This window comes from Perognathus longimembris, chromosome 28 (genome assembly GCF_023159225.1).
Source record: "Perognathus longimembris pacificus isolate PPM17 chromosome 28, ASM2315922v1, whole genome shotgun sequence".
NCBI lineage: Eukaryota > Metazoa > Chordata > Mammalia > Rodentia > Heteromyidae > Perognathus > Perognathus longimembris.
Genome location: NC_063188.1, coordinates 78061673 through 78072504, shown reverse-complemented (window position 1 = coordinate 78072504; position 10832 = coordinate 78061673). Strand labels below are relative to the sequence as shown.

The 10832-nt window shown below is 45.8% G+C and overlaps 1 protein-coding gene across 2 annotated transcripts; it reads left to right on the top strand.

The window, feature by feature from the left end:
* The first annotated feature begins 193 nt into the window (after window positions 1-193).
* LOC125343905 (EBP cholestenol delta-isomerase) lies at window positions 194-9584 on the top strand. Of its 2 annotated transcripts, none has more exons than XM_048336487.1 (5): window positions 194-275; window positions 1938-2304; window positions 7206-7242; window positions 7367-7497; window positions 9191-9584. In XM_048336487.1, the coding sequence occupies exons 2-5, from the start codon at window positions 2004-2006 to the stop codon at window positions 9406-9408; spliced, it is 687 nt and encodes a 228-aa protein (XP_048192444.1). In that variant the 5' UTR covers window positions 194-275; window positions 1938-2003; the 3' UTR covers window positions 9409-9584. The 2 variants fall into 2 exon arrangements, with proteins under 2 accessions (XP_048192444.1, XP_048192445.1); XM_048336488.1 differs by having other exon boundaries at window positions 221-266.
* Window positions 9585-10832: the final 1248 nt, after the last annotated feature.

Below are 10832 nucleotides of genomic sequence, written 5' to 3'. Positions count from 1 at the left end.
GAACCGCAGCAGACGCTACAAGCTTAAACATCCACCAACTTTGGCTGGTCCCCGCCCCCATCTCGCTCCTGATTTGATTGCAGCCAACTGTGAAAGCCGCACCACGCGTGAGGTCCAGGCTAGCGGCAAACCCAGCACTCCTGTTGGTTGGGTTCCGCCCTCGTCCTTTCCTATTGGCCCGCTCTGTTGGCAGGGGGTAGGACTTAAACAAGGGCTGTTCCCCAGCCAGCCCGCCAACCTAGAGTCGGAAGCCTGGGAGGAAAGACGCTGCTTGGGTGAGTTCTCTACGTACCCCCCTCTCACCCCAGTTAGGCCTGCACCACCAAACTGCCCGCTTTCCGCCCACCTCTCCGAGCCCCCTGCGCAGCTACTCAGGACTCCCAGGGCCATAGTCTGGATGACCGAAGGCCCGCCCTATCCCTGGGCAGCTGAGGAGGCTGGGTGGGGGAGGGGAGGCGGGGGAGTGCTCAGATTGGTAATCTCTGTGCTGGGCTTCCCTTTACCAGGTTAGCGCAGCCTGAGGGTTCAGACTCCACTTTTCCTAGACTGAGGGTTCAGACTCCACTTTTCCTAGACTTTCTGACCGGTTGACGGCATTGTACGCTATTTCCTGGAGGCTGTGGCTGCTGGAATTCTGGGCCTTAAGGCTGTGAATTCTTTTTTTCTTTCTTTTTTGTCAGTCCTTGGACTCTTTCCTTTAGCTTTTTTAGCTCAGGGATAGCCCTCTACCACTTGAGCCACAGCACCATTTCTGGCTTTTTCCATTTATGTGGTGCTGAGGAATCGAACCCAGGGTTTTATGCGTATGCTAGGCAAGCACTCTGCCACTAAGCCACATTCCCAGCCCAGGACTCTGAATTTTTTTTTATTGTTTTTTTTTTTTGGCCAGTCCTGGGGCTTGGTCTCAGGGCCTGAGCACTGTCCCTGGCTTCTTCTTGCTCAAGGCTAGCACCACAACGCCACTTCTGGCCATTTTCTGTATATGTGGTGCTGGGGAATCGCACCCAGGGCCTCATGTATACGAGGCAAGCACTCTTGCCACTAGGCCATATCCCCAGCCCCTGGGACTCTGAATTTTTAATCTCATTAGAATTGAGGCGGGGCGAGGAAGCCACGAATGCTAGTCTTTGTGTGTGTAGGTGCTGGAGCTTGAACTCAGCGTCTAAGTGCTGCCCCTTAGCTTTTTCACTCAAAGATGGCACTCTACTACTTAAGCCACACCTCTACTTTCAGCTTTTGGTGAATAATGGGACACAAGAGTCTCATAGACTTTCCTGCCCAGACTGGTTTTGAACTTTGACCCTAAGATCTTAGCCTACTGAGTAGATAGGATTACAGGCACGAGCCACCCGTGCAAACCTTTAAAAGTCCAATTTTTAAAATCAAAAGTAATATTTATTTTATGTGTACGTGCATGCGTGCACAGGTACACTGTGTGCACATGCGCACCAGTGCTGGGACCTGAATTCAGGATCCGGACTCTTTCCCTTATCTTTTTCGCTCTACTACCTGAGCCATGCCTCCACTTTTGGCTTTTTGGTGATAAAAGTCTCAGCTGTCTTTCCTACCATGATAAGTTTCAAACTGTGGTCCTCAGATCTCAGCATCCTGAGCAGCTAGGATTACAAGTATGAGCCACCAGTTCCCAGCTTCTTTTGTTCATTTTTACCATTAGATTATTTTTCATCCAGTTTTACAGTCTTGTCAGCAGGTAAATCCAATTCCTTTACATTTTTGCTTTGTTTTGCTTTGTTTTTTTTTTGTTGTTGTTGGTTGTGGGGCTTGAACTCTGGGCCTGGGTGCTGTCCCTGAGCTCTTCAGCTCAAGGCTAGTGCTCTACCATTTGAGCCACAGAACCACATCTTCCTTTACATTTTTTTGTAGTAATAAACTGTTTGGATTTGATTTAATCGTACCTATCTTTTCTGTTTGCCCAGGTATTTCTGTTCCTCTTTTCTCCTCACTGATTGCCACTTGAAGCCAATCAGCCAGCCCATAGAGACATGACTACCAACAAAGGCACCTTGCACCCCTACTGGCCTCGGCACCTGAAGCTTGAAAACTTTGTACCTAATGACATTCCGACCTGGCACATCCTAGCTACCCTGTTCTCCATCTCTGGAGTCCTAGTTTTGACCACATGGATGTTATCTGGCCGCAATTCAGTTGCCCCAATGGGGACGTGGCGGCGACTGTCCCTGGGTTGGTTTGCTGTGTGTGCATTCATTCACCTAGTGATTGAGGGGTGGTTCAGTGTCTACCACAAGGCTCTTCTTGGAGACCAAGCCTTCTTATCCCAACTCTGTAAGTCCTGAGTTCTTGTGTTATGGTGGGGGAGGGGGCAATTTTCTGGGTAGGGTGTGAATGTTTCACTTACCAAATCGTCCATTGCCTTATTTTATTTCTTTATTTTTGCCAGTTCTGGGGCTTGAACTTTGGGCTTGGGCACTGTCCCTGAGCTTCTTTTGCTCAAGGCTAGCAGTTGAGCCACAGTAAGTGGAGATAAGAGTGTCACCACCGTTTTCCTGCCTGGGCTGGCTTCCAACCACAATCCTCAGCTCTCAGCCTGCTTAGTAGCTAGGATTATAGGCATGAGTCACTAGCACCCGGTGACTTATTTTAAAGTTGTATATGCTTTGTTGTACATATGTGTGCATGTGTCAGAAAACTAATAAGTGAGATACATAGTGAAAAAAACCTACCTTTTGTCTACCAAGTTTCTCGAAATTTTGTTAACTACTGTTAATAATTGTATCTGGGGCTGAGGGCATAGATCTGTGCACAGGCTCTGCGTTACCTCTCCAGCACCAAAACTTTTTGTGACAGTTCTGGGGCTTGAGCTTAGGGCCTGGGTGCTTTCCCTTAACTGTCTTTTTTGTTTTTATTTTTTTCTTGCTCATGGGGCTTGAACTCAGGGCATGGGCACTTAAATTCAGAGCCTGGGCGCTATCCCTGAGCTTTTGCGCTCAAGGCTAGCCTTTTACCACTTGAGCTACAACTTTTACTTCTGGCTTCTTGGTGGCTAATTGGAGATAAGAGTCTCATCAACTTTTCCTGCCTAGGCTGGCTTTGAATCATGATCCACAGAGTCCCAACCTCCTGAGTAGCTAGGATTACAGGTGTGAGCTACCAATGTCTGGCTCCTTCTAGAGTTTATTTATACATAAGTTATACGCATAAGCCTCAGTTTTCTCAGTTGTAAGAAGGTAACAGTTAATACTCAAATATATGTCAGGAACATAGAACAGTGGCAAGCTTCCCAATGTGGTGGTACATACCTGTAATCCCAGTACTCAGGAAGGCTGAGGCATAGTGAGAGGACTGCAAGCTCAAGGCCAGTCTGGGCTACATTCTGAGACCCTGTCTCAAACATTTGAACAGTGGCTAGCAGTAGATTTCATGTAATGATTTTTTGTTATTTTTTATTATCATTATTTTTTGTTTTGTTTTGTTTTTTTTTTTGGCCAGTCCTAGGCTGTGAACTCAGGGCCTGAGCACTGTCCCTGGCTTCTTTTTGCTCAAGGCTAGCACTCTGCCACTTGAGCCACAGCGCCACTTCTGGCCATTTTCTGTATATGTGGTGCTGGGGAATCGAACCCAGGGCCTCATGTATACGAGGCAAGCACTCTTGCCACTAGGCCATACTCCCAGCCCCTTATCATTATTTTTATTTCTTACCTTTTTTGCCAGGCCTGGGGCTTGAACTCAGGGCCCTAGCACTGTTCTTGAGCTTCTTTTGCTCAAAGCTAGCACTCTACCACTTGAGCCACAGCACCACTTCTGGCTTTTTCTGTTTATGTGGTACTGAGGAATCAAACCCAGGGCTTTATGCATGCTAGGCAAGCACTCTACCACTAAGCCACATTCCCTAACTTTTTACATAAACAGTAACATTCTGCTTCTGTTTTTATATGTGTGTATGTGCCATGTGTGTGCACACGGCAGTCCTCGGGCTTAAACTGAGAGCATGGGTGCTGTTCCTGAGGTTTTCTTTTTGTTGTTTTTTTACTCAAGGTTAGCACTCTACCACATGAGCCAAAGTTCCACTTCTAGCTTTCTTTTTGAGGGTTAATTGGAGATCAGGTCTCATTGACCTTCCTACCCAGGCTGGCTTCTTACTGAGAGCCTCCAATCTCAGCCTCCTGAGTAGCTAAGATGACAGGCATGAGCCACTTGCCTGGGCAGTACTACTTCTTTTGTTTTCTTTCTTTTTTCCTTCTTCACTTTTTCCAAGATTGAGACTTGACCTCAGTACCTTACACTTTTGTTCATTGGCTGGTTGGTGCTCTACCAATCGAGCCACTCTAACCCCAACATTTTACTTCTCAACTTTGCTTTTTTAGGGAAGTCAATCCTTATCATTGCATACAGAGCTTGCTTGCTTGCTTTTTTATATGACTGGGATTTAGACTCAGGGACTCACACTTTCAAAGCATAAATATGAACATTTTTGGCTTGTACCTCCCTTCTCCAATTTCTGTATTCTTGACAATATTTCTTATGGTTTCATGAAATTTTTTGTCTGTATGTGCGCTGGTACTGGGGCTTGACTCACAACCTTGAGCACTTGCTTAGCTTTTTCAGTTGACATCGGGTGCTCAACCACTTGAGCTATACTTCTACTCTTGACTCAGTTCTGCTTAATTGGAGGAAAGAGGCTCTGCGGACTTTCTGTGTGGGCTGACTTCAAACTGCTTTCCTCAAATCTCAGCCTCCCAAGTAGCTAGGATTATAGGTGTGAGTAACCATTGCTTTAAACATTGAATATTTGTCTCTGTGTTGACCACTGCTTTCATCTCTCTTGGGCAAATATATTGAAGTAAAATGGCTTGGTCGTATGGTATGTATGGATTATAACTTTAGGAAAATCTGCCAGAGACTGGGAGTGTTAGTGTGCTTGCTTATTAGTAGACATACATGTGGTTCTGGGTTCCAGCCCAGTACAAAAAAAAAATCCTACCAAAGTATTGCTGGTGGCTCATACCTGCAATCCTAGCTACTCAGAAGGCTAAGATCTGAGGACCCAAGTTCAAAGCCAGTCTGGACAGGAAAGTGCATGAGACTCTTATCTCCAATGAGCTATCAAAAAAAGGCTGAAAGTGGGCTGGGGATATGGCCTAGTGGCAAGAGTGCTCGCCTCGTATACATGAGGCCCTGGGTTCAATTCCCCAGCACCACATATACAGAAAACGGCCAGAAGTGGCGCTGTGGCTCAAGTGGCAGAGTGCTAGCCTTGAGCAAGAAGAAGCCAAGGACAGTGCTCAGGCCCTGAGTCCAAGCCCCAGGACTGGCAAAAAAAAAAAAAGTCTGAAAGTGGAGCTGTGGCTCAAATGGTAGAGCTCAGGAATATTACACAGGCCCTAGGTTCAAGTCCTAGGATGGGTGCACATAAAAATGGTACGCCATGTTATATTTCTACCAGCAGAACTAGAGGATTTTAGTTCCTCTATATCTGCATCAATATAGTGGTAAGTTTTAGTCATTCTAGTGGATGTGAGTGATGTGTTTTCTTTAGTGATTCTAATGGTACCTTGAGCTCGTCTGTGTTCATTGGCCATTTTGGAATCCTTTTTTTGTGAAGGATCTTTTCTTTTTTTCTCCCCAGTCCGGGGGCTTGAACTCAGGGCCTGAGCACTGTCCCTGGCTTCTTTTTGCTCAAGGCTAGCACTCTACCTCTTGAGCCACAGTGCCACTTCCAGCCTTTTCTGTTTATGTCGTACTGAGGAATCGAACCAAGGACTTCATGAATACTAGGTAAGCACTTTACCACTAAGCCACATTTCCAGCCCCTCTGTATTCCTTTTTTTTGTCAGTCCTGGGGCTTGAACTCAGGGCCTGAGCACTGTCCCTGGCTTCTTTTTGCTCAAGGCTAGCACTCTACCTCTTGAGCCACAGTGCCATTTCCAGCTTTTTTCTACGTATGTAGTGCTGAGGAATTGAACCCAGGGCTTCATGTATACAAGGCGAGCACTTTACCACTAGGCCATATTCCCAGCCCAGAGGGTTAATTGGTACATTTCTTTTTGAACAGTGTCAACTCCTCCCTCATTTTCTCCCAGTTTTTCCCTTCCAGACTCCCTTCCCCCTTTTTCTCATTTTCAGCTTACTGTTTTATTCACTCATCTGTTCACCTGCATCTTTTCCCTCCTTCATTTTCTTTTACCCCCCTCATTGACTGCTTTATGTCCTCCACTATCTATATCTCCTCCTTTTTATTTTTGCTGTTGTGGTGGTTGTGCGTTTTTAGTGTGTGTGTGTGTGTGTGTGTGTGTGTGTGTGTGTGCGCGCACGCTAACTAGGGCTTGAACTAGGCCTTATGCTATTATTTCACTGTTAGACTCAAGGTTGGTGCTCTACCACTTGAGCCATGCCTCCACTTCTGACTTCTTGGCTAGTTAATTGGAAATAAGTCTCTTGGATTTGAGCTGGATGTTGGTTGTCCATGCCTGTAATACTAGCTACTAAGGAGGCTAAGATCTAAGGATCACAGTTCAAAGCCAATCTGGGCAAGAAAGTTTGTGAGACTCTTCAATTAGTTATCAAAAAGCTGGAAGTGGGGTCTGGGAATATGGCCTAGTGGCAAGAGAGCTTGCCTCATATACATGAAGCCCTGGGTTTGATTCCTCAGCACCACATATGTAGAAAACGGCCAGAAGTGGCGCTGTGGCTCAAGCTGCAGAGTGCTAGCCTTAAGCAAAAAGAAGCCAGGAACAGTGCTCAGGCCCTGAGTTCAAGGCCCAGGACTGGCCAAAAAAAAAAAAGCTGGAAGTGGATGGGGAATGTGGCTTAGTGATACAGTGCTTGCATCTATCTAAACTGTGTATGTACATTTGTGTGTTTTAGTGTGTGTGTCTTTTGAGCTTTTTGCTCAAGGCTATGACTCTACTCACTTGATCTATAGTTTCACTTCTGGCTTTTTGGTGGTATTGAAGGTAAGAGTCTCATGGACTTTCCTGCCCAGGCTGGCTTTGAACTATGGTCCTCAGATCTCAGCCTCCTGAAAAACTAGGATAACTAGAGTAAGTCATAGGTGCACACACACACACACACACGTGGGTGTGCTCCTTTAGAATACAAACTCCTATCCTCTTTTCACAGCTCAGGGAACTGAGGCATGTGGATGCTATGCAGTCTGTCTCACTGGGGCACTCCCAAATGTGAATCTCTATTTTTGCCTTTTCACATATCTTTCTGTTACCTTTCAGGGAAAGAGTATGCCAAGGGAGACAGTCGGTACATCATGTAAGTATTTGCTTCTGTCGGTGGAGACCTGCACTGATTTGTGGTGGTGGTGAGGGAGCTCAAGTGGAATACCCTGAAGACAGAGCACACTGAAGCCAGTGTCCCTCCATCCTTTCTCTTGCAGTTGTGACAGCTTTGTCGTCTGTATGGAGACCATCACAGCTATCCTGTGGGGACCACTCAGCATTTGGGTAGTGATTGCCTTTCTCCGCCAACAACCAATCCGTTATGTCCTACAGCTCATGATCTGTCTGGGTGAGGAAAAGATTATACTGGGCACTAGAGGTTGAAGGTGGGATCTACAGACACAGGTATATCCTGTGGACATCAGCATCTAGGGATAAGTTTGACTAAATGCTAAACATCCTGAGCTTTTGGTAGAACAGCTGGGCCATGCTAAGAACTTAACTGTCTAGCAAGGGAACTTATTTCTCCACTTCCTTCATAACCAAGTATCCTGTGAAGGTTTTATTGGGTGGTCATGCTGGCAAGAATCTTAACTAGGGCTCTAAGTTCTTGCTTTTCTTTCTTTTTTTTTTTGCCAGTCCTGGGGCTTGGACTCAGCCTGAGCACTGTCCCTGGCTTCTTTTTGCTCAAGGTTAGCACTCTACCACCTGAGCCACAGCACTACTTCGGGCTTTTTCTGTTTATGTGGTGCTGAGAAATTGAGCCCAGGGCTTCATGCATGCAAGGCAAGCACTCTACCACTAAGCCACATTCCCAGCCCTGAGCTCTTTTTTTGAGATTCAGTTTTCTTGTGTTTTTAAATTAGTAACTTTTTAGTTCTGGATATATAAGTTTTCTTTATCCACAGAATCCCAAGTGGGGCCTGGGAATATGGCCTAGTGGTAAAGTGCTCGCCTCGTATACATAAAGCCATGGGTTCGATTCCTCAGCACCACATATATAGAAAAAGCCAGAAGTGGTGCTGTGGCTCAAGTGGTAGAGTGCTAGCCTTGAGCAAAAAGAAACCAGAGACAGTGCTCAATCCCTGAATCCAAGCCCCAGTACTTGCATTTAAAAAAGCGGGGAGGGGGAATGTAGCCTAGTGGTAGAGTGCTCACCTAGCATGCATGAAGACCTGGGTTCAATTCCTCAGCATCACATATATAGAAAAGGCCAGAAGTGGGCGCTGTGGCTCAAGAGGTAGAGTGCTAGCCTTGAGCAAAAGGAAGCCAGGGACAGTGCTCAGGCCCTGAGTTCAAGCCCCAGGACTGGCATAAACAAAACAAAAAACAGAATTGCAAGTGGTTGAAAATTCTAGAATGTATGATTTTTCTTCAAGCAGGGCACTGGTGGCTCATGCCTTTAATTCTACTACCCAGGAGGGCTTAGATCTGGGGATTCTGTTTCAAAACTAGGAAAGTACATGACTCTTAATCTCCAATTAACCGCTGAAAAGCCAGAAATAGAACTGTGGCTCAAGTGCCTTTTGAGCAAGTGTTCAGGGACCCAAGCCCCTAGTTTCAACTCCAAGACTGGCACCCATTTTTTTTCTTTAATTTCTAGACCTATGAAGCTCTCCTATGTTCAGAAAGTTTCCACACTATGTTTATTCTTTAAATTTCACTTTGCTGATTTCTCAGATTTTCAGCTCTGATTTCAGAGTTCTTTGTGAGATCCTGAGCTTTGAGACCTTCAAGGTTGTAGTTTTTTTTTTTCTTGCAAGTCCTGGGGCTTGAACACAGGGCCTGAGCACTATCCCTGGCTGCTGCTGCTTCTTTTTTTTCTGTTCAAGGCTAGCACTCTACCACTTGAGCCACAGTGCCACTTCCGGCTTTTTCTGTATATGTGGTGCTAAGGAATCGAACCCAGGGCTTCATGCATGCTAGGCAAGCACTCTAACACTAAGCCACATTCCCAGTCTCTGAAGGATACATTGGAATAGAGAATTTGGGAGCCCCTCTTCTTCCTCACAGGAGCTCTTACTTCCTCTTCCCTCCCACAGGCCAGATCTATGGAGATGTTCTGTATTTCCTGACAGAGTACCGAGAAGGTTTCCAGCATTCGGAGATGGGCCACCCACTCTATTTCTGGTTTTACTTTGTCTTCATGAATGGCTTATGGTTGGTGGTACCTGGAATCCTCTTGCTCGATTCTGTGAGACAGCTTACTCATGCTCAGAGTATGCTGGACTCCAGAGTCACAAAAGCCAAGAGAAAGTAAAACTAACCAACAGTGGACTGAGCTGGAGGACTACCTGAAGAGGCAATCTCCACTTGCCTGAAGACTCTGAGCCAGATCGCACATGTTGGAGTATCCAAGCAAACGGATCTGTCATATCCAGGCCAGTGTCCAGAAAAATAAGAACTATGTTGGAAGTATTATCAGGAGCAATTGGGGAAAAGACTGAATTTTTACAACCAGTTAATAAAAGCTCTTCAGTCTAACAAAGAGAACTTTAATGATGAACCCCAAGGCTGCCCTGTAACTAACCCCCACAGATCCCTCCCACCCATCACTGACTCGCACACATCCAAATTGTCATCATAGACATCCCATATCTAACCTCGCCAACTTCTAGCACAGACCCCACACACTCCTATCGTTTTTCCCTATAGATCCCATAATTTACTACTCAGAACCCCCCTTTAAGACCATCCCATCATTCACGCCGTTGACCCTATTACTGATCCCATAGTTGACATATTATCTTGGGCTGCCATAACAAAAAGTCTAAGACTGATTGGCTCAAACCATAGATAGGAAGTTTCTCAGGAGCTATTTAAGGTATTATCACCTTTGGTTTCTTCCTTTTCCTCTCCCTTTCCCTCTCCCTTTCCCTCTCCCTCTCTCTCTCTTCCTCTCCTTCCTCCCCCCTCCTCCCTCTTGTTCATCTCCCTCTTCCTGTTTTTCCATTCTTAGGGCACTGTCTTTGAGTTGTTGTTTTTTTTTGCTTAAGCTAGCACTTTACTGCTGGAGGCACAGCTCTGCTTCTGGCTTTTCACTGGTTAATTAGAGATAGGTGCCACATGGATATTCCTCCCTGAGCTGGCTTTGAACCATAAACCTCAGATCTGAGCCTCCTGAGTTGCTAGGATTACAGGCATGAGCCACCATCTCTTGGCCTCATCCTTTTGTGTATGTGTGCCAGTCCTGGGGCTTGAACTCAGGGCCTGGGTGCTGTCCTTGACTTTGCTCAAGGATAGTTCCACTTCTAGCTTTCGGGTGGTTAATTGGAGGTAAGAGTCTCAGACTTATCTGCCTGGGCTGCTTTCAACCCTCATTTTCAGATCTTAACCTCCTAATTAGTTAGAATGTTAGGCATGAGTCAATTGTGCCCACTACATATCCATGCATGGAAATTTTATTTACTCATATTAGCAGCCCAAACTGTTTATCCATCACCAAATTTTTCTTTTCTTTTTATAGTACTGGTTGCTAGGCAGGTGCTGTATTACTGAACACTAACTATTTTTGAGATGGGGTCTTGCTTCTGGCTCAGGTATGGGCCTAAACTGCAGTTGCCTATTTTGAGCTTCCCCTTATGCTGACATGCCAGGCATGTGTCATCCCAACTACTTTCTGTTGAAATACAAGCAGACACTTCTACCTGGACTGATCTAAAACCAGTGTTAGTTTCCCACACA

Bases quoted from the DNA above. Each gene is read 5' to 3' on its own strand.
- LOC125343905 (XM_048336487.1), top strand. From the start codon at position 2,004: ATGACTACCAACAAAGGCACCTTGCACCCCTACTGGCCTCGGCACCTG. The intron at 2,305-7,205 runs GTAAGTCCTGAG...GTTACCTTTCAG, and splicing joins AGCCTTCTTATCCCAACTCT to GGAAAGAGTATGCCAAGGGA. The intron at 7,498-9,190 runs GTGAGGAAAAGA...TCCCTCCCACAG, and splicing joins ACAGCTCATGATCTGTCTGG to GCCAGATCTATGGAGATGTT.